This window comes from Pogoniulus pusillus, chromosome 22 (assembly GCF_015220805.1).
Source record: "Pogoniulus pusillus isolate bPogPus1 chromosome 22, bPogPus1.pri, whole genome shotgun sequence".
In the NCBI taxonomy this organism is placed as follows: domain Eukaryota; kingdom Metazoa; phylum Chordata; class Aves; order Piciformes; family Lybiidae; genus Pogoniulus; species Pogoniulus pusillus.
In genome coordinates, this window is record NC_087285.1 from 17,723,479 (window position 1) to 17,743,663 (window position 20,185).

General features: G+C 45.3%; 1 protein-coding gene and 1 non-coding gene across 2 annotated transcripts in view; both read right to left on the reverse strand.

The window, feature by feature from the left end:
- Positions 1-20,185, reverse strand: part of GALNT10 (polypeptide N-acetylgalactosaminyltransferase 10) — a 103,742-nt gene that overhangs the window by 45,895 nt on the left and 37,662 nt on the right. The window contains exons 2-4 of the mRNA XM_064162022.1: positions 7,752-7,854; positions 6,754-6,892; positions 1,798-1,964 (exon numbers count right to left, since the gene is read on the reverse strand). Of these exons, the coding sequence (XP_064018092.1) occupies positions 1,798-1,964; positions 6,754-6,892; positions 7,752-7,854 (409 nt within the window). The remainder of the gene's footprint in view (positions 1-1,797; positions 1,965-6,753; positions 6,893-7,751; positions 7,855-20,185) is intronic.
- TRNAL-AAG (transfer RNA leucine (anticodon AAG)) lies at positions 1,528-1,609 on the reverse strand. Its single transcript has one exon. It is a non-coding gene; the product is annotated as a tRNA-Leu (tRNA).

The window sequence follows — 20,185 nt, forward strand, 5'->3', positions numbered from 1 at the left end:
TCCTCCTTCACTCGATTGCTTTTTCCACCACAGCAAGGGTGCAAACTACAAGACAAAGACTCAATTTACATCACACAGCATTTAAATGGTTCAGAGAAAAAGATCTTTTGCTTTTCTGCTACAGAACAAGTAAATTCAGCAACTATGTCTACATGTTGCTGCTGCAATCTCAAGTGGTTGTTCCACTTGTGTTGATGCCCTTCGCCAGTGACTACGTGTCTTTGCATGTAGCAGTTAAACCCAGTCCAAACCGATTACTCCTGGCAATGCAGTTCAAAGCCAGGAGTGTAGCTGCAAGTCAGCAAGCGAGAGCAGGCAACGCTTAGGATGTGGCAGATTCACTTTTCAGGAGCACAAAATTCAGCAGAAAAGTAAGCCAAATCATAGGCATTCTGAAGCGGAAACCTTTTATTAAGGCTTCTTTTACCATTTGGTGTGTCCACAAAAGAAAAAAGCAGAACGTGATGAGTAAGATATTCCAAGCATCAAGTATTTAATCCTGGGGGCTGAGTGTTAAGGGCTACAGATGCCCTTTGCAGACTATTAACATCAGCTTCTTTGTTTATTTACATTGCTCACAAAACAGGGCACATTGGCAGCTAAACCAGCACAAACTGAATAGGAAACATCATTTTTTTTGGCTACACTTCTGGCTTGTTTGATCTTTTTGGCCAAAAGTTTATTCCTTCTGGAGCAACTAAAAACCTCCTTGGATGCCATCTTGTGCAACCTGCTCTAGGTGAACCAATTGGAGCAATTGAAAACCTCCTTGGATGCCATCTTGTGCAACCTGCTCTAGGTGAACCTATTGGAGCAATTGAAAACCTCCTTGGATGCCATCTTGTGCAAGCTGCTCTAGGTGAACCTATTGGAGCAATTGAAAACCTCCTTGGATGCCATCTTGTGCAAGCTGCTCTAGCTGAACCTACTCTGGCAGGGAGCTTCATGGATTGCATTGGGTTGGAAGGTAGACCCGATCCAACACACCAGCAGTGAGCACGGACACCTCCAATCAGATCAGGCTGCCTCGGGCCACAGCAACTCTGATCCTGGACTGCCTGCAGGGACCAGGAAAGGCCTGGAACACAAACCCTATGAGGTGAGGCTGAGGGAACTGGGGGTGTGCAGCCTGCAGAAGAGGAGGCTCAGGGCAGACCTTATTGCTCTCTAAAGCTACTTGAAGTGAGGCTGTAGCCAGGTGGGGTTGGTCTCTTCTGCCAGGCACCCAAGCAACAGAGCAAGAGGACACAGTCTCAAGTTGTGCCAGGGGAGGTCTAGGCTGGATGTTAGGAGGAAGTTCCTGTCAGAGAGAGTGATTGGCATTGGAATGGGCTGCCCAAGGAGGTGGTGGAGTCACTGTCCCTGGAGGTGTTGAAGAAAAGCCTGGCTGAGGCACTTAGTGCCATGGTCTGGGTTGGTTGGATAGGGCTGGGTGCTAGGCTGGCCTGGATAATCTCTTCCAACCTGGTTGATTCTATGATTCTATGACAGGGCCTCAACCACACCCCCGGTTAAAAAACATCCTGCTGGCAGTGGTGGGATTCGAACCCACGCCCCCGAAGAGACTGGAGCCTTAATCCAGCGCCTTAGACCGCTCGGCCACACTACCACTGCTGGGTTGGTCTAGATGGCATCGAGAGGTCCCTTCCAAACTCTATCATTCCGTGAAGGTTGACTCAAGCCCTGCTGTTGGCAAGTAAAGGAAAAACTCAAGTCACTATGCACGTATTTGGAAGTTCTTTGATCCGTAGGCACAGGAAGGTAAACATGGTGGAGATGCTACATAAATTATCATACCTCTGTCACTGAAGTCATCCACCAGCACTATCTCCGCTACCAGCTCAGGTGGGGAGCGGTTCAGGACACTGTGCACTGTCCGGAGCAGCGAGGACCATCCTTCGTTGTGGAATGGAATGATCACGCTGGTGTTAGGAAGCTTCTCCAGGTACAGCTTATTCTTGCAGCTGAACATAGACAGAGTAAGTCAAAAGGTGGTGCCAAGAAACATCAGAGCTTCCCTATCAATGACTATCAAGTAACTTTATTCATTCTTTAAGCCTCAAATTGATCCACAGTACCTAAAAAAACCCTCCAACTTTCAGGCTTGATCAAATCAGTGATGACCTCATCTAGTCTACCTGGCAAAAACGACTCAAACCTCCACGTGAGCTTAATGTGATGCTAATGGCTGGCAACAGTGATACAGGAAGTCAGAAGGACCTATCAGGAGATGAGGCTGCTTTTAAAGGAAACTCCAGCTACAGCTTAAGATAAAAGAAGTCACTAAACCACTTGTTTTCCCTGTCCTTATACCCTAAAGAGCACTAGGAAGAGGAATTTCCACACAGTTGTTTGAGAAGTTGAACACATCTCTTCTAGGCATGACCAGTACCTTGGTTTAGCTCACTTATTCTCAGTTTTCAGAGATGCAAATCACCCAAACCACATGTATGTCACTCAATTTCATATATATATATAAATAAAGAATATTATTTTCCTCTTTTCCTCCACAAAATGTGCAGGAAGTAAGGATTTTGTGTGACAGCACTTGACCTAAATGGTCCCAGAAGTTCAAGACATTGTGAGCAATACACAGAAGTGACAAAATCATTGCAAGGTAAGAGCTGCTCAATAAGAGAAACCCACCTCTCAGTAATGGCTCAACCCCCAACCTCTGCCAAAGGCTTCCTCTGTCATGCTAGACAATGATTTGAATCATACTTTTCCTAAACAACCAATCTTGCCTTTCCTAGTTTTCAACAGGTCTAATTTGACCTCTGGGATCAGTTCTGCAGACAGAAGGGAAGACAGCTGGGCTTTGAGCACAAAGCGCTGAAGAACTTGGATGAAGTTGGAGAGTTAGGTCTGCATTTAGACACCCTGAACTTGGGGGTATTTTGCCACAGCATTAATTTCCTTAATTTCTTGCCTTGTAGGGCTGTTTTCAAGGTAACTTCATGACGAAAACTCAAACTGCAACAGCTTGTGGAGTGTTTGTTTTCCTGCAGGTGTGTCCCCAAGTGAAGTTTGAACTTTGTTAAACAGGCAACACTGAAAGCCATACAGCAAAGAGTAGCAGTAACAAATACCCAGTAGCTGTTCCCTAGGGGACAAAAAAAATCTCCTTGTGTTCCCAGAACTCCACAGGTCCCCCACAAACCAGAGGCAGCTCCATGAACAGAGGAGTCAGAATCTATCAGTAGCACTGCCAGCAGGGCAGACTGCTCTCTCTCCATGGGGAGGAGAGGGAGGTCGCATCCCACACCCTGCTCTACCACTACACCAGACCTGTTACACAGCCTGTGCCAGAGCTGATTTGCAGACTCTCCTGCCAGACACTGAGGAGGCCCTCACTGTGTGCACAAGGTGGAGCATGAATGCAGGCAGCAATTCCCTCCCTGTTTACTGAGAGGGCTGGAAGGGCTGATGAGAACAAAACCTTCTCTGGCTGTGGCAGCTTTTCCCTGGTACCTTTCCCAGGAAATGGAGAAGGATGCACCTATGTTATAGAAGCTCAATAAATCTGTGGGTACAGGAAGTTACTCTGGTGTCTGTGTGAAAGGACAGTAGCTTATTCTGGGTCTAATGAATTGTCTTGGGGTGCTGCCAACAGCCTGCAGGCTTCGGCTGCAACACACAGATGCAAGATGCAGAATAAAGCTGCATGGACTGCTTTCATCCAGCTCTTGGCATTGCAATCCTGACCTTCTTCTCAGATAGCTAGTAGCTACAATTCTGTTTCCAATATGAAACAAGAGCCCTCAAATCTCTTCTAACTCTTCTCGAGGAAACTAGAATTCTCATTTTCTGACTAACTTTTAGAAGTGGGAAACTTTAGCTATTAAGTTTGACCATTAAGCACGGAGAGAAATTGTTTCCCTGCAGCTACCACAACTACAATTGCTTTACAAGACCTGCAAAATTAGTATTTAATATTAGAAACCCCAAAAGCACTTACAGGAAATGTTAGCAGGGGAAGACATGCCTGTTGAAACAAAACAATTTTATGTCTGCAGCAGGTAGATCCAGCACATGCCTGCCCTCAGCCCCTCATCCCCACGGTTAACAGAAAGCAGAGGTGACACAATACTTGGTGTATAAAGGTCCACACAAACCGCCTCAGCAAGGAGTAATCATATGGGCTGCTTCTTTGTTCTTCCCTACCCAGGCCAGCTTCCCTACTCAGGCCAGCTTCCCTACCCAGGCCAGCTTTTGAGGAGAATTCCAGCTGTGGCCCCAAAGCTTAGGACAGGACAGATGTTGCATTTTTCCCCAGTTCACCTTCTCATAGAATCACAGAATCCGTCAGGGTTGGAAGGGACCATAAGGATGATCCAATTTCAACCCCCTTGTCATGAGCAGGGACACCCTACCCTGAAAATCAGGCTGGCCAGAGCCTCATCCAGCCTGGCCTTAAAATCTCCAGCAATGGGGCCTCAACCACCTCCCTGGGCAACCCATTCCAGCCTCTCACCACTCTCATGCTCAACAACTTCCTCCTCACATCCAGTCTGAACCTACCCACCTCCAGCTTTGCTCCATTCTCCCCAGTCCTGTCACTCCTAAAAAGTAGCCTAAAAAGTCCCTCCCCAGCTTTTTTGTAGGCCCCCTTCAGATTCTGGAAGGCCACAAGAAGGTCACCTGGGAGCCTCCTCTTCTCCAGACTGAACAGCCCCAACTCTGTTTCAGTCTGTCCTCGCAGCAGAGCTGCTGCAGCCCTCTGAGTATCCTCCTGGCCCTTCTGTGGACACACTCCAGCATCTCCACATCCCTCTTGTAATGGGGGCTCCAGAACTGGACGCAGTAACTTACTCTCCTCGCTGTCCACAGCCACGTCTCCAAGCAGTCTCCTATTACCTCCTACTGTATGCAAAAAGCTATGAGAAGCAGATGCTCTGAACTACAGCTCCCTTTATTTTCTAGAATGCTCTTTGTAAACTTCACATCAGCCTAACTTTATTATAAATTGCCCTCATGAACCTCCCAACTAGCACAAATTGTGCCATTTCAAGTGTATCTTTTCAATGTGCAAAGGCAATGCACAACAGACCTTTGCAGCTGTGAATCCCTTTACTGCAAATCTCCATTACAGGTAACCCCACTCCCTGCCCAGCTAATCCTAGCATCCATTAGACACACCCTGCTTATCCTTGAGGCCTCCATAATTATAACTCACTACAGTGGGAAAAAGGATGTGTCAAGCAACAAGCAAACCAGGTGCAGCAGCAGCATTAATTACAGCTAAAGTTGGTGGTGACCCTGACACTTAGTAATTCTAACTGGGGATTGGAGGTAGAATTTGTGCATTTTAAGGAACTCTAAATAGGAGAATTAGCAAGGAGGAGTCAGCAACTTTGGGAAACAATGTGGGATATGATGTAATATATTAAATCCTCAGAAGAGGAAATACTGGCACTGGCTGATGTTTAAATTCTCAGAGCCCATGACAGCCCCTGTAAATGCAGGCCAGGCATAATTTAGGTTAGCAAACTCAAACTGTATTTCCTAGAACTTGAGTATAAGCTGATCAACAAGCATCTTCAGCTACCTGATTTATCTCTATGCTTAAACATTTCAGCTGCATGCCTAAAATATTTATGGAGCTATACTCACTACTCTTGGTTTATGAGTATATATTGAGAAAGGGTGTCAAGCTAGAGCATTTGATTAGTTTGCTGTGACAGCTGAAGAGGTAATCTCTCAAATATGCAGCTAACAAATTATAAAACCTGACTTCTAGAAATTATATCTCATGAATAAAGCAGATCCTGAATTCAGATTCACTAAGCTGTGATAAAACCAAGCTTCCATTCAAATGTCCAACAATGCTTTCAGATTGAGAACAGCACAAAGCATTTAAAAAGCTCTCAGTGTTGTATAAACAAGGGTTAAGTCCTAACTGAAGTGTTTTTGCTAATGAAAAACTCCTGGCTTGCACAAAATCCAGTTGACTCCATCCTAAGGGAACGACTCGGGAATGAAAAATAGATGAACTCAAAAGCCAGCCTTCAGTTGGAACTAGTTTCTACTCGTAAACCCTGATGAGGTTTTTATGAGGAAAGATGCCTTAGAAACTAATCCATAAATGAGACTGATGGCTGATAACACTCTTCATACATAGCTGAGTGGAGCTACTTGGGTCTTCTTCTGCTCCCGAGCATTTCATTGTCTTTTCTAGCTAGTGGCCAACATAAGAACTGGACAGATTGTTAAATGACAAATTCATCACCTGTCTACCACCAGGGCACTTGTCTACTGTGTCAGACATTTACAACAGTTTCCATTACAGAAATAACTCCACCTTATTACTTGCTAAAAGCTGTTGGCTATGGCAGTGGGCTCAGAAACTGTCATGTTTGAGAGGTAAAGGAAGTACCCACCTCTGAGTTAAGTTCAAGATCTTTTCTGCACAGGGCTGCATGTTGCTGGTAATTTTAAGTGAAAGATCAATTAAAAGGGGATTTCCTCCCCAGATTTGGTCTCCTCTGTTTCCTGTTGTAACTACTACACACTGTCTATTACAAAGGACAGAGCAGAACTCACACCTCTAGTGTGAGGCATCCCTGCTCATGGCAGGGAGGTTGGAACTAGCTGATCCTTGTGGTCCCTTCCAACCTTGACTGATTCCATGGTTTTATGAAAGGATTTTATTTGACAAACTGGAGCCCATCCTAAAAAAGAGCACACTCCTGCAGCTGTGCTAATTTAGGACCTGTAAACTTCCAGTGGAAGACAAGCAAACAACATACTTACTTTGGATGTCTGATGTCTGGAAGGGAACGGTTCAGAGAAATTTTATCACTCACAAAGATATTAAAGCCATTTTCCCTGTATGCCTGGTCCACTCGCTCTGCATCAGTCATTGGGTAAGGTTTTCCCTGTTCTCCATTTCCTATAGAAGGACAGAAAGCAAACATGCATCATTACTACTAATTGGTGCTTAACTGACCAGAAACTAATCTATATATCAAGAGAATAGCAGTCATCTTGCAGCCCTTGGAAAATGCCTTCATTAGTTTTGTGCTCTATGTCATATTTAGTGCTGGATCAACCGTGTCAACCTAACAATTTTATCTGATAAGCAGTTTTGCTACAGAGCACTCAGCTGTGCCAACCACAGGAGAGAAGTCCTCTTTGAAACACCAGAAACAGATGAAGGGGCTACGGCAGTGCTGTGGAGGATCTATAGAATGTTTTCTGTTTCACTGCAGGAAGAACACATATGGTTTGAACACCTCATGAGTGTTGCTTTTTTTGCAGCACAGATGGATATGTATATTTAACAACCTGAGCTCCTGCATAGAGGAGGCAGAGCCCTCACAGACACACCAGTGCAAAGATGTGACGTTCAAACTGGGCCCTTTCGCGCGATGCACAGCAAACCCCAGGACTATGAAATAATGCATGAATGTTAGCATCTAGAACATTTTTCTCTCTCCTCTTCTTTCTTTCTGCATCTCCCAGTTTTGGGAAAGGTACAGGCACACTTTTCTTTGTTAACAACAAAACCCAACCAAACAAAAATTAATGCTGCCCCTACCTTAAAAATACCCAGGTGATATTTTCACCTCAAAATGGTTATTGTGGAGTTGAGAGAGAAGATTTTAAATAGGATGAACACACAATAACTGTTTCATGATGTCAAGAACATCATTTTAACCTTGAAAATTCTGTTCTGCACTCAGCTAACCAAATAAAACCAAGCTAAATTCCAATCTCTATTCAAACATGTTTACATCACTCTTACATACCTACACGCTCAGAGTCCCTTCTTATAGCTTCTTTGTTATGCCAGTCCTTTTTCCTTTGTCCATCACCAAAGTAGGGGTCTTTCTTTTGCCTCACATACGATGCCTTTTAAAGGAAGGATTGGATATATTAAATACAAAACAGACAAAACATTTCCTAAACAGTCTCCCTTCTTGTAAAAGGCAATTAAACATCTTCCTTAAGATGAGGCCATCATGAGCAAGTAGCCTGAAAGGGGTGGAAGAGGAGGCAAGTTTTGCATGCTTTGGAACAGTACTTTATCTATAGCTGTTAAGTGAAATGTATTTTTTTTTTTCCAGGGGCACCCTCATGTATGCAGAGCAGGTTTTTTTTTTAACCAGAGACCCTGTTAAAAATTCCCATTTTCATTTTGAAAACATCCAATACATCTTACATCCTATTTAATTAACAAAAATGCTGTAATGGGAGACCTACTGCAGGATCGATATTAATGAGCACAATACTATACCTGAATACATTCAAAATAAGATTTAAAAGGTCATTTATTAAGGCTCTTGCTGTTCGACTTAAAAGCAAATTTTACACGAGGCATGAGCCCAATTAGAGCTCCTCATCTCATGATGTTGTTCCTGAAATTCAAAAGTAAAGGGTGCTTTGGAAACAAGCTAGCAAATGAAAGATGGGGCGAATCCAAGATCAAAGAGACTGTGGTGTGAGGAAATAAAACCAGGATACATCTCAAATACTGGCACCCCTAAAATCTATGAAAGTAGGTCTTAAGGTGAAGAAAAGAACATCACCTGTAAGAATGAGTTTTCAATTACATTGTAATATGCTGGGAGAATATAAATACAAGTCGTTTGTACCACCATTATTGCAAAAGCAGTTAAACAAAGAGCTCTTTTAATTTCTCCTGACCTGCAGAGCTAAATCCACAGGCTAGAACTTCCTAGAAAGAAAAGAACCTTCCCTCCTTGGAGAGAAAGAGGTTTAAGTTCTCACTAATGGGTCAATCAAACCAACCAACCACCAAAAAGCAGCAGTTGGCATAGTAACCTTGAAGGGTCATCAGGCATCTTTGCCATCTGGGGCACAGATGTCATATACCTGACTAGTTGAATTACAAACTCCTCATTTTCATGCCTAGATTTGTCTTGGGAAAACAGGGCATTTGGACATTTCACTTATTCCAAGGCAGCAGACTTCAGCCCGATGCAGTTCACCTCACTGCAGTCTGACAGATGAAGCTGTGGTGAACCTTAGAGAGAAGGGCTTGCAGATAATCCCCACTGAACCACCTCTTCTCTACAGCAGTCAGTGGGAAAGGAGCCCTGGGTATCCATCAGGGAAGACAGGTTTCAGCTATGATGCTCAGTGCAGGCACAGGCTCTGTGCATGAAACTGTACGAAAACCTTGGGTTGTGCTGGTTGGATTACCATGCCACAGGGTAATAATAAAGCAGTGGCCTAAAAGAAAGAGAGCTTGATCTGATTAAAAGCTGGCTGGTGAACTATTAGAAGGTTGGTTTGTTTTTTTTCCCCCTCACATAAGAGATTTTCAATCAATCTTGATCCATTCACAGATCATAAAATGATTTACACACAGCTTCTTGACATTTTGCAGATGGTAACGTACTTGGCAGAAGCCAAATTTCATCCATGAAAACAGACACTCAGTTATACATTTCAACTGACTGACACCACTATGTGGAGCATTGCTCACCCTGCTCCCTGTAATTCAGTTTTATTTTCACTGAAGAAGAGCTGATGGCTGCACAGGATGGACAAGAAATCAGATACAAAGCTAGTTCATACCATGGAAAACTATTAAGGAACTTCCTCTTCTGCCACCTGAGCTAACAAGGATATTCTCTGAAAAATACTTATGGTGCAGGAAGAAGGAGGGCAAGAAGCTCTCAGGGCAGCATAGGAAGAGCAGGACCACACTACGGGAGGCAATTAATGGGGGTGGAAACCAGACAGGCTGGTTAGCAGGAAAGGACACTGACACCAAGAGAAAAAGCAACCACTTTCAGAAAAATCCCACTAGGGCTATATTTAGATGTTATATTTGATTTAGTTATTTTGATCCATGGCTCCTTAATTTTCTTCATCTTCATTATTTGTTGCTTTCCACTCTGATGAAGTTCTACGAGTGGAAAGCATTAGCTCATTTTTACATTGTTACTCTCACTTCAGCACATAGAATCATAATCATAGAATCAGTCAGGTTGGAAGAGACTTCCAAGATCATCCAGGCCAACCTACAACCCAGACCTGTCCAATCAACTAGATATAGAATCACAGAATCATAGAAACAACCAGGTCAGAAAAGACCTCCAAGCTCATCCAGTCCAACCTAGCACCCAGCCCTATCCAGTCAACCAGACCATGGCACTAAGTGCCTCAGCCAGGCTTTGCTTCAACACCTCCAGGGATGGTGACTCCACCACCTCCCTGGGCAGCCCATTCCAATGCCAATCACTCCCTCAGCCAACAACTTCCTCCTAACATCCAGCCTAGACCTCCCCTGCCACAACTTGAGACTGTGTCCCCTTGTTCTGTTGCTGCTTGCCTGGCAGAAGAGCCCAACCCCACCTGGCTACAGCCTCCCTTCAGGTAGTTGCAGACAGCAATGAGCTCTGCCCTGAGCCTCCTCTGCTGCAGGCTGCACACCCCCAGCTCCCTCAGCCTCTCCTCACAGGGTTTGTGTTCCAGGCCTCTTAGCAGCTTTGCTGCCCTTCTCTGGACTCTTCTAAATCCTCACTTCTGTTCAAGTACAGAAACTGGTAGTCCTTCCTGAAGTTCACTCTGCACCCATTGGGACATAAACCAAAGAACATCAGCAATCCAGGGTCTTCAGCCCACCTCTGACTGCACATGCTGAGGGCCTGCGTTTGCTGAGGCACTGCAAAAGCCTCACCAACTCCTATCACACAGAAGTGCAGCTCCAGAGCAGCAGAGCTGTGGTGAAGAACCACAGAATCATAGAATGGTTTAGATTGGAAGGGACCTCAAAGATCATCCAATTCAACCCCCCCCCCCATAGGCAGGGACACCTCCCACTGGGACAGGTCGCACAAGGCCTCACCAACCTGGCCTTTAACACCTCCAGGGAGGGAGCAGCCACAACCTCCCTGGGCAACCTGTGCCAGTGTCTCACCACCTTCACTGGAAAGAACTTGCCCCTAACATCCAGTTTCAATCTCCTCTCTGCCAGTTTAAACCCATTACTCCTCATGCTGTCATCACAAGACCTTGCCAATAGTTCCTCCCCAGTCCTCCTGTAGGCCCCCTTCAGATACTGGAAGGCCACTCTAAGGTCTCCTCGAAGCCTTCTCCTCTCCAGGCTGAGGAGTCCCAACTCTTGTAGCCTGTTTTCATAGCAGAGCTGCTCCAGCCTCTGAGCATCTTCATGACCTCCTCTGGACTCCATGTCCTGCTTGTGCTGGGGGCTCCAGACCTGCACACAGTACTTCAGCTGGGGTCTGAGGAGAGCAGAGCCAAGGGGCAGAATCCCCTCCCTTGCCCTGCTGCCCACACTGCTCTTGCTGCAGCCCAGCATAGGGTTGCTGTCTGGGCTGCACTCACACTACAGGCTCCTGTTCAGCTTTTCATCAACCCAGATCCCCAAGTCCTTTTCCTCAGGGCTGCTCTTCAGCCATTCACCACTCTCCCCTTATCTGAAAGGGCTTCTGACCACTCCTGAACTCACCAGATATCAGTATCAAACTAAACTGCTTATTACCCTGCCTTGTGGGTTTCTACCCATCCCATTACACACTGCTGTTCTTATGTGAATTTCTACCTACTGATGATGAAAAAGGTACTTTGAAGTGTCAGGATGAACATGTGAGCCAGCCACAAGACATGTAAGAGAGCACTGGGAGGGCAAACTGATAACAGCACTTCTAGGGAAAAAGTAAGCATGAATCTAGTCCCTGGACTGATGTCAGCAAGGCAATCACAGAGCACCTTGACAAACATCCAGAGTTTATGGGGGGTAGCAACCAAAAACCTCAGGGTTTGCTCAACTGCAGGAGGCTGCCACTCATTGTACACATTGGGTGCAGCAGAGGTGCTTTGAGATGTTTCCTCAAGACATGGTGAGCCAGGCATGGCACAGGCAAGGGGAAAGCAAACCCAGCTTCAGCATCCATCCATGGCTTTGTCTGGGCTAACTTTCACATGAATGATTTATGCAGACTCTACCTGACTTTAGTTATTTGTGCCAGCTGATGCAAGCAGCTCTGGGTGACAGCTGTGTGGCACAGACAGCAGAACTGGCAGCTTGGTTATTTTTTGGTGTAAAATGGCTCAAATTTTCCACACCCTGAAGCAGACATGCTGGGCTACTGCGACAGTCCAGCCTGTCTACCTCCCTGGACACCACAGTGGTTTCCAATTTTCCATGCATGTCACCCCTCTGATCATCCCCACTAAACAACTCACAGAGCACACTGCAGATCTGTGAGACGTCTGCCTCTGTTTTGCAAGATCCCTGCTTTGCCAGGACTGCTCACTGGCCAGCTTCCTCTTCAGGACGCTCCCCTGCCAGGAAAAGTCCTGGAAAGCTCTCAGAGACCAAAGCACCTCCTTGCCAGGAGAGTTTTGCCAAATTTTTGAGTGCTGGGCTTGTGCATAAGTGTCATGCTGGGCACAGGAACAACTGGCAAGTCTGAAACCTCAATATTTTAAGTCTCTTTTGTCTCTTGTTTATAGCACTCCGGACTGAATTAGCATACCAGGAGAATCGTTCACAATGCCAATATCCCTGGTGCCACTTGCAGTGATTTGACACATGTAAACCTCCTACCAGCACTTCCCCCTCCCACCATTGGAAGAGGAAAGTGAATGTGTAGGAATAAGGTTTAGGTCTAGCAGGAGAATCACACAGTGTAACTCCAGGCCTTACAATACATTCTGTGCTTGAGGTAACCCAGCACTCTGTGAAGTGACCAGAGAAATCAGGCACCCTGGAGAAAGGGAAAAAGAGACCCACCAGCAAAATGACATCTAAGAGGGCACTGGTAAGAGTGTTTTTAAATCCTATCTCTTCTTGGGACTCTAACAACAACCTAAAATTTCAGGAGCATTCCCCCTTCCCTCTGAACTCTAGCCTGACAGTGTCCCTTAGAAGATACCTGTGTACTGCTGCAGGTAGTTGTGTGGATTGCTCTCCCTTCAGAAGACACTAATGAATCATAGAATCAACCGGGTTGGAAGAGACCTCCAAGATCATCCAGTCCAGAGATGGATCAGGAGCTGCCCTCCACAGCAGCTCTCGGGAGATAATAGAATAGAATCACAGAATGGTTTAGGTTGGAAGTGACCTCAAAGATCATCCAGTTCCAACTCCCCACCATAGGCAGGGACACCTCCCACTAGAACAGATTGCTCAAGGCCCCATCCAACCTGGCCTTTAACACCTCCAGGGAGGGAGCAGCCACAACCTCCCTGGGCAGCCTGTGCCAGTGTCTCACCACCCTCACTGGAAAGAACCCTTTCCTAACATCTACTTTGAATCTCCCCTCTGCCAGTTTAAACCCATTACTCTTCCTGTCAGTACAAGACCTGAGATGGGAGACAAGTTCCCAGTATACCCCAAATGATTCACACTGACATCTCCAGCATCCTCCAGGGAGAAACCACACCACTGGGCTGTCAGCTGGATCAGGAGGGGCACCTCATGCCATCATCAAGCTGTACCACCAATGCAGCCAATGCTCATTAGGCTAAACCACGACATAAAAGCCATTAAAAAGCAGTTCCAGCCATCGTGGCTCTGGGTGAGCACCCTCAGGCTCTAGGCTAGAGTTTCCCCTGGTGTTTGTGCACTTCATATGGGATAATGTGAAGAGAGGAGCAAACTTTCTGCACAGCTTCAAGCCACTCTTCAGAGAGGTCATCAGTGTGGATGACAACACTCTCAGAGCAAGCAACAACCCGGTGCAAGCAATTTAAGTGCTGCGGGGGAGAGCACGAGCAGGCAGCAGCACACCATCCCTTCTGCACTGCTGAGGAAAAGAAGAAGACATCACAGACACTGCCACTGCATGATGTACAGAACCTGAATCAGCAGGTGGACAGCAGAAAATCTCATAGAATCATAGAATCACAGAATCAACCAGGTTGGAAGAGACCTCCAAGATCCAGTCCAATCTATCACCCAGCCCTAGCCAGACATAGGTAGGTGTATTACTGCTCTCAGACCCAAATAAGTTTATGCACACAAGCATAGTAAAGATGGGCTAAGCTAATCCCTGTCAAGGTCACATTTGTCAAGAGAAAAACTTCAGTAATTTGCAAGTTTTAAATTAAGAATCACTGAAAATATCTTGTTGGAAGAGTCCTCAGATCATTCAGCCCAACCTACGATCCAGCACTAAAAAGTCAACACTAAACCAGGTCCACACAGTGCTCGAACACTTCCAGGGCTGGTAGCTCCTCCGCTGCCCTGGGCAGACCATTCCAATATTTGAGAGCCCTGTTTGTGAAGAAGTATTTCCTAGCATCCAGCCTGAACCTTCCCTGGTGCAGCCTGAAACCATTTCCTCTAGTCTTGTCACCTGCCACCAAGGAGAAGAGGCTGCCTCCTCCTCACTCCAACCTTTCTTCGGGTAGTTGTAGAGAGTCAGGAGTACATGAATCAGTTCTTCAGACCTTTCTGAAGTGCAGTGTTGGTCTTTAGAGGCATATGGAGCATGAGTGTTGATCCTGAAGTCCTGAGGAACAAGCTCTGTACAGGTCTCAGTCTTGGAGACAGACAAGGGCTGATTTATTCCTGTCAGCACCAGCAAAGCAAAACGAGGCCTGGGTAGGCTGACTCATTACCTGCTCCTCTGCCTGCAGTGCTCATGATGTTACTGCACTGCACGACTAAAGCCAAGGGGGATTCACACAAGATACACACCACATTCATCTCTGTGGGAAAGGACACCCCACCTGGGTGGCTTTTAAAATCTGAAAGGGTAGACATAGCTGCAGATGATCCTGACAGACATGCTGCATTCTGGAGCTTCTTTTTCGGTCGTGGGTGAAGAAAGTTCCCTTAGTCAATTCAATTCAGAAATGCTCCATTAAATTTAATTCAGTTGAGCAAATGTTAGCAGGTTAGAATGTTTCTAACTGCATCCCCCTGCAAGCAAACATATAATATTGGTATTGGTTTTGTGGGTCACTCTTAGAACAGCAGATCTGAAAAGTCTGCTGTGAGTCACTGACAAGTTCTGTCAATGCTGTCTGAACATGAAGCCTGAAGTTACTTCCAGTGATAGAAAACGACTATCAGTGTCTTTGCTTCGTGACCTTGCCAGCACCCACCATCCACACAGCCCCGGAGGGAAGGTGTAGCTGCAGTGGGCTGATCACCATCGCATTTCTTGTTAAGAATCACACTTTCAAGATCAACTTAATTTCAGCAGGCTACCAAAAAAAAAAAAAAAAAAAAAACAACCAAACAACCACCCAAAAAGCCAGTGTGAAGGATAAAACATTGCCTTCTCCCACTTCTCAGCTGCAATTTTTATGCTCATCTCATCACTATTAGTAAAGCTGTGCGTGAAGTTGTGGGCACCATGCCATCATGGGCAGAGGGAAGATGTGCTTATCCACACCTAAAGTCTCTCTCACTGGGAAAACAGGCAGGTTGCTGACATCGGTGTTATCTTGGAAGCTCCTTTCTCCCCCCTCCCCCTTCCCCCCTCTCTTTTTCTCTTTGTCAGAGATGTCTGAGCTCTAGAAATCCAGACACAGCACACAGGGACCAGAATGTTGCTTTTTTTAGTGGTTTCCTTCAGGGATGCTGCATGGGATTTGACTCAATTATGCAAATTACATAACTTGATGATACCCCTTCAACAGACGCTCTAGACTGTGAGATCTCAGCAATCTGCAAAACACAGCAACTTTCCCAGGACTGATTTGTGCCTCAACTATTAAACAAACATCTCATTTGCAGGGAGCTTTGTCTTATGTGGAACGTTATATTTTATCTCAGTTTTCACCCTTACTCTATTTTCTCATTAATTCTAAGTGCATAGGAGGTGTCGTGTCCAAACTCCACCAGCACATCCCCCACCCCCTACCCTCATCTGCATTTTAGCTGTGGAAAACAGTGGCTGTTATTTGAACGCGGCAGTTACCAGTGCTGCATGGTGAGGATAAACCAGCATTACAGACAGGGATTTCTGTCCCCACGAAACAGGTCAGCAAGGCTTTAGCCTTTGCAGTTTTCTTCTTTGATCTACCTTAGCTTCTCACTTTGCAACGATTCCCTTTGTTTTTGAAGTGGTCAGTTTTAAACAGTCACACACACACCCCCCCAAGATTTCATAGCATGAAAGCTTCATTAAGATCTTCTAGTAACGTGCACAAGCCACTGAATTTTATTCATTAACTCCCACAGCAAGCCCATAAGTTCTATTTCAGCTCAAGCACATTTTCTTCTCCTTAAGCGCTGGAAGTTGTTTACCACTAAGGAGTGATTACTTCTCCAGCAATATCTTAAACTAATCTCCTGCCTGTTTCCATCCTTTGTTTTTTTGGTTGCTTTTTCTCTTTTTTTTCCTAAAGAAAACTGAAAATGAATTAAAGTAGAAAGGCATATTAAGCAATACACTGAAAATGGATTTAGACAGATTGCTGTAAATAAGCCCCTTCTGTTGTCTACCAGGCTGTTGCCTAACACACGCCGCCAAAGCAATTGATCAGCGTTCAAATGCCAAATGCACAAAAGAATGGCATTTTAATTTTTTGTTTAATCACTGTTTAATGTGACTGTCTCCAGCCAGAAGAAAAGAAAGGTGGCTGGAGACGTAAGCCAAGAGCTTTCTACACGCGAGGGAAAAGAAGATTTGCTGAAGTGCACGCACTAATCGCAACGCAGCGCGGATCCCGAAGCCTGCCCAAACAGTTGTTTTGCAGATTTGGTCTTCTCTTTAAAGCAAAATTCTGTGATCAGTCTCAAGAAGCATCTGTTCTGTTGTGTGTCTCTCTGGTTATCCCAGCACCACAGCCAGTCCTACAACAAGGTGCCAAGGATGACAAAGCGATCCAGAGAAACAACTGGGAAACAGAGAGCAAATAGAAACCATTCCTCTGTTTAATAAAGGAAGCTGCAGACTGAGGTGGATTCAGTGGAAGTCTCCAGAGCGTGCACTTTGGGTGTAACCTCGTTGTGATGATCCATGCAGAAATAAGCAACATCTATAAGCAGATCCTTTCCAATCTTCCAAAACCTAGAGCACCCAAGGGGTTTTAGAAGGCAGTAACAAGAGAGAGAAGCCAGGTCTGGCAGAGACAGGGCAGAATTCTCCCTCTCACTGCAGTGGAAAGCCAAGGTTTTAGTGACTGTGGGACCATCCACACTAAATGTAGGCAGCCCTTTCACAAACACAGCTATCAGGTCTTACTGCACCACGGAGAAATGAACTTACTTGATTTTGGTTTGTGAGAGATTCATTAATGCATATTGCACAACAAATTGGTGCAACACCCATGCAGCACAAACAGCCTCGATCTGGCATGAAAACAGCTGAGCACTCAGATGATCTAATGAAAAATATCTCCAACATCAGCTGGAGGCATTCATCCTAGGTCGGGAAGCTGAACATAACCTTGGTCAGTCAAAGCTCTTCATTTACTGGAACAGGAGGCAGCATTCTGCTAGAAAAAGATAACTGCTAAAAGCCTGTCATGCGATCTACCCAAGTGTTTTCAAAAGGTTAATTTTGGAAGCTATTTCAGTCCACTGAAAATTTAAAAGCTGCATTAACATAATCCATACCTTCAACATTTCAGGAACTATTAAAAGGCAAGGCAGGACTAAATGGCAGCACATCATGTGGAATGATTAAGTGCTATCAAAGACAAAAAAGCCAAGCACGTCTTCACAGCTGTGTTGCGTCTCAGATCCGAGTGACAGGTTCAAACCAGACCTCCAAGTTTCCTGCATGATGTTACCATGTGGCCATCATGCTCTTGTTTCTCACCTCTGACACTGCCATCTCTGTCTTCAGATTTGTTCTCTTTGAGAAAGCCACACTTCAGGATATGCAAACTGCCTGCTTCCTTCTACCAAGGAGAGCCACAAATACCACAGGCACTCCTGGATCACTTCTTATCCTGTGTCAGTTAATTCAACCACAGCTGGACCAGAACCAGCACATATAAACAAGCATGTACAGGCAAAGCAGTACCTTTTCTGCAAGACATCCAGGGACACTTGGTAGCTGCTCATAGAGCTATTTAGGAAACATGTTCCCTGTGCAACACCAGGCACACGGATCCTTGGTGGACTGGACAACTAACTCTAGCTGACTCTACATTTTCATGCAGAAAGCTTGTTGTATTAGGTGCTAGAACAATACTTGCTTGAATCGAAATTCCACCCCCCTTCCTCTTAAATTCCTTCACTTAACAAGTTTTGCTCAATTCCAATTGCTAAAAATCCCTTAGCACAAACAAAATTTTATCTAGCAAAAAGCCCTGGTTCATCAGCCCATTAAATTCTAAAGGCAGCTGCTGAGGACAGCAATAGGACATCCAGCTTGGTCCTCTATCTCTCCCAAACACCTTACATTTTGTTCTTCATTCACCTTTAGAAATAACATTATGGTCTTGCAGTGTTTGCTGTTCCAAACTTACTGTTTGACTAATTCAATCCAGGTTTCCAAATGCACAGTGCTTTTCCAAAGTCAGCACAGAGCACCAAGCTCTCAGTTCCTCCCTAGGGTTTTAGCACACCTTGTGACAGCACAGCAGTTTCAGCCTCAGAGTTTTCTCTCAGTTGTTAAAAACCCAGCTGGCCTACTTTCAGACTTCAGAAGAGGACTCGTTGCTTTCATTTACCTACAACAGCTTCCTCATCTTTTCTGTTCATTAAAACGTTTACAGCCCTTCCTATCTACAGAAATGCTCCATTCCCCACACAGCAGCATGTCTCAGGGATCTGCTGATGACTGTGGAATAAGCTCCTGCAGGCATTGAGTTGCAGCACAAACCTTGCTTTCCCCCTCCAGCGATAAGCATGCTTCTTTGACCTTGCCTAAGATACAACAAGAGATTATAGAATTCCCAAACAAGACGTCACTCCCTGGGCTACCCTGCAGACCAGATGGGAGGCACAACTCATTAAGTCACCTTGCCTGAGGTACAACAACCAGGAGGAGCTTGGGCAGCAAATACATAAAGTATGAAGACAGAATAATAGAATTGATCAGGTTGGAAGAGACCTCCAAGATCATCCAGTCCAACCTAGCACCCAGCCCTGTCCAATTAACTAAACCATAGCACTAAGTGCCTCATCCAGTGCCTCCAGGGATGGCAAGTTCACCACTTCCCTGGGCAGCCCATTCCACTGCCAATCACTCTCTCTGCCAACAGCTTCCTCCTAACATCCAGCCTAGACCTCCCCCTGCACAACTTGAGACTGTGTCCCCTTGTTCTGTTGCTGGTTGCCTGGCAGAAGAGACCAACCCCACCTGGCTACAGCCTCCCTTCAGGTAGTTGTAGTCTGCAATGAGGTCACCCCTGAGCCTCCTCTTCTCCAGGCTAAACAACACTAATCTCTAACTTGTTGTTCCAAATGAGATTAAAGACTGCACATCCTTTCTGCTTTCCCTGTTTGCTTTACATGCTTTTTGGGAACAAAGTAGACATGCAGCATGAATGCAGCATTTCATCATGTATCTAAGAGCTGGGGTTTGACCCCAGCTCCTGCATTTCATACTCATGGCTTTGCCAGAGATGTACTTTGCTTTCCACAGCAGCTGGTGCCTATCTGCAGCTGTCTTAAACACAACAAGCTTTATACTCAACAGAAAGAGCAAACAAGCTGGTACGGAGATCAATTTGAGAAGAGGACATCTGAAGCAGAACCCTCCAGATGTTTGGATACAGCCATGCTCCATTTAACAGCAGCAAATGGCACACAGGCTGGAGAGGCTTCCTGTAAGGACACACTTTGAGAACCATTTCTGAAATCTGATTTATCAGATAGGTTTGCAGAGTGAGCTGCACAAGCAGAAACACTTGAATAATCTGCCTTCAGATTGAACACAAAAGCAGGACGCAAATGCTATTAATTCCATCATTTCCATGAACTCCCTGTACTAGAGCTATAAACTCCTGATCAGATTATAGGAACAGTAAACCAATCAAGGACTGCTCAGATGAACACAACTTGCAAATATTTTGAATACTAGCAGAGCATCAAACCGTATCATCCTAGCAGAAATCTCATTAAAGACACACCACAACAGGCATCCTTTATGTGCTCAGTGCACAAATACTACACCAGACTGCAATTCATAGCGCTCAGACAACCAACAAACAATTACATCCAGGCTTGGTGCTGCACCAAGGTGGACCTGGCAAATGTGTGTCTGCACATCTGACTTCTAGTCTACTAAAGAAAATAAATGATAAAATAAAATCACAGCACTTCACAGGC